Source organism: Gastrolobium bilobum, unplaced genomic scaffold (genome assembly GCF_033153095.1).
Source record: "Gastrolobium bilobum isolate Gb01-03AN ecotype WA unplaced genomic scaffold, APGP_CSIRO_Gbil_v1 utg30084, whole genome shotgun sequence".
NCBI classification, from domain to species: domain Eukaryota; kingdom Viridiplantae; phylum Streptophyta; class Magnoliopsida; order Fabales; family Fabaceae; genus Gastrolobium; species Gastrolobium bilobum.
The window spans coordinates 128,600-131,885 of record NW_026898071.1 but is presented as its reverse complement, the minus strand read 5'-3'; the positions used below and the strand labels follow the sequence as shown (position 1 = coordinate 131,885).

General features: G+C 30.9%; 1 protein-coding gene across 1 annotated transcript; it reads left to right on the top strand.

Moving 5' to 3' along the window:
• Window positions 1–312: 312 nt before the first annotated feature.
• On the top strand, window positions 313–846 carry LOC133312576 (uncharacterized mitochondrial protein AtMg00810-like). The gene has a single exon (XM_061513801.1). The coding sequence runs from the start codon at window positions 313–315 to the stop codon at window positions 844–846; it is 534 nt and encodes a 177-aa protein (XP_061369785.1).
• The last annotated feature ends 2,440 nt before the right edge of the window (window positions 847–3,286 follow it).

Genomic DNA, 3,286 nt, shown 5'->3' with positions numbered 1-3,286 from the left:
TTGGATGTCAACAACGCCTTCTTACATGGTGACCTCTATGAAGATATCTATACGGACTTACCAAAAGGACTCTCAGCTTCCTAGCCTAACACTATTTGTAAACTCAACAAATCTCTATATGGTTTGAAGCGAGCTAGTTGTCAATGGTATGCTAAACTTTCTTCTGCACTCATAACTCTTGGCTGCCAACAAGTAGCTGCTGATCATTCCATGTTCACTTTTACATCCAGTGATTCCTTTACTTTTTTGCTTATATATGTTGATTATGTTATTCTCTCGGGTAACTCTCTTACCGAAATATCTCGTGTAAAAATGTTCCTTGATCAACAATTCAAAATCAAAGATCTTGGCACTCTTCATTTTTTCTTGGGACTTGAAGTGACACGTTCCCAAAAAGACATTGTTCTTAATCAACGAAAATATGCTCTTGAGCTTGTTTCTGATGCTGGGTTGCTAGCAGTAAAACCCATGTCTTCTCCCATGGATTCATCAATTCGCCTTGCTCATGATCAGGGTTCTCCACTTGCTGATGCTGCTTCTTATAGGCGTCTTATTGGACGCTTATTGTACCTGACCACAACTCATCATGACATAAGTTTTGCAGTTCATCATCTCTCTCAATTTGGTTCCAAGCCCATTGATATTCATCTCTCAGCAGCTCACAGAGTGTTACATTATCTCAAGGGATCCCTAGGCCATGGTTTGTTTTTTCCATCCTCGAGTAATCTTCATTTTCGTTTTGTCACAGGGTTCTGCCTTTTCATTGGTTCTTCATTGGTGTCTTGGAAGTCAAAAAACAAACTATTGTATCACATTCTTCATCCAAAGCAGAGTACTGTCATGTGAGATTCAATGGATACAATATCTATATCAAGATTTACATTTTCCCTGGACTAAACCTGCTATATACCTAGCTCATAATCCCACATTTTATGATCGTAGTAAGCATATTGAACTAGATTGTCGTGCCACTCGTGAAAAAATTATTTATGGACTTCTTCGTTTGCTGCCAATTCCTTCTTCTGCTCAGTTGGCAAACATCTTTACTAAGCCATTACCTTCTCCTGTGTTTGCATCCATGCTATCCAAGTTGGGCTTGATTAATTATTGTGCTCATCTTGTGGGGGGGGGGGTAACACAAGAGAATGGATCAACTCAAGTCTAGGCCCATACGTCAGAAAACATGCAGGCCCGTACTCAATCTCCTCAATCAAATGCTTATGCAATGTCGCTGATATATGAGCATGTGACTAATCATGACAGATGGAATTAGTTGAAACTGAATTTGTTATTTGATTGAGTTTGTTAGATTATCAGTTTTCTGTTAAGCCTCTTTCAAGTATTGTTCTGTGTAATTAGCTCTTATATATATAGCAGAAGCATCATTGTAATATTCATTAATTCAATAATGGAAAGTTTCTTTACTTCATTTTTCGTTTCTGATAAAAGGAAGACATCTTATATTTATGATTCAAGCATTTATGATTTTGTTACAAGATTATATTATGACATATCACATCTACAATCTTAGTATTTATAGTTTTATTTATTGTAATTACAAAAAAATTAGTAAATAATTAAAAAATAAACACAAACAAAATGAGATTTCTTTTGTATTAAGTAGTGAATATTTAAAAGTAATTAGTTACGTACCTTTTTATTGAATGATTAAGAGGAGTATGTACTCTTTTACTTAAAACAGGAAAGTTTAAAACTTAGATGACAATAATTATACAATGGTGTGTAAAATAGGTAAATCCAATTATTCATTTATTTCCAAATTTAGTGTAGATGTACTGAGTCTTCAGCACTGTTGTGAAACACGACCTGATCTGAAACCCGCCGAATCGGTCATCAAACTGGTTCGAGTCAAGCATTGAACCAATCATGCATCAGATCCGGACAAAACTGATCAAAATCGATGACCCGGTGACCCAATCGGGTATGGATTTTTATAAAAAAATCAAAAAACCAAAATTGTTTCATCTTATTAGAAAAAAATGTAGAATTCATTTTAATTTTTTTTTTTATAATTTTATTTGCTAGTATACTCTTCTACAATGACCTCAAATTTCAGCTTCTAATACTGAAGCAATTTGTGGAATAATAAATTAAGAGAATGTGACATGTCATTTCAATATAGATGAATTTGAAAAAAAAATATGAGTTCAATATCATTTAGAGGTATGCTTATAAGGATTCTGAGTTGCAATTTAAATTGACATAGTAATAACATGCATTTTCATTTATTTGTGTTTCGTGAAATTGTAAAAGTGTTATTGAGTAATTTTTGAGCTTATTTAGTGAACCTTGTTTAACTCATTTTAAATATGAAAAATATAATTAAATTTATATGTTCATATTTATATATATTTTTATATATTTATATATATCCGGGTCAACCGGTCCGACCAGTAACCCAATAACCCAGTACCCCGATCGAGTCAGATTTAATAACACTGATCCTCAGTATTAGAGAAGTATTAAAAATAAGATATTTTCGATTAACAGCCTATTTATTTACACCTCTTTAAGAAAACATAATTTTAATTAAGAACATTCATATAAATCTATAGTAATTTGATTAATTTTTAGAAGAAATAAAAAATTATTTTGATATTGTTATAGCAAGTTAAAATAATAACCTTCCAAAAAAAATACTTCTAAAAAAGTTTTCAAATTTACCCAAAAAAAAGGAAAAAGTATTTATCATTTTAAATGATACAAAATTATGTCATTTTTAATAAAACTACATTGTTCTGATATATTTTTACATTCTCTCTCCTCTATTTTTTTCTTCCTAATTTTATAATAAAAGAAAAAATATAAAAATACACAAAAATAACATAATTTTATTAAAAATAACATAACTTTGTGTTATTTAAAAATTACAAACACTTTTCTCTCAAATAAAACAAGAATAAAACTAAAACAACAAGGTGGCATTCGACTACGGTTTTCCAGAACATTGTTTTGGACCTTAATCAAAAGTCTACTCTTATTAATATGGATCCATTGTTGTTGGGTTTCAGGAAATGGATGTCCAGTGAAACCCAATTATCTTATTCAGCGAAAAAACACGTGTCCAAAGGAACATAAAAAAGGAACATCAAGAAAAAAATAAAATATAAAAATAACAATATTAGGTGAACACTTTACCTTTCTATAATTTTTAATATTTAATTACTGTTAAACTCGTTTACTTTTCTAAATGGGTTTTAATGTTTCTTGTAGATAATACGTCGCCATGGCCTTGAAGAAAAAAACAATAAAAGACATTCCTCGT

Coding starts and splice junctions, on each gene's coding strand:
- LOC133312576 (XM_061513801.1), top strand. CDS start 313: ATGTTCCTTGATCAACAATTCAAAATCAAAGATCTTGGCACTCTTCAT.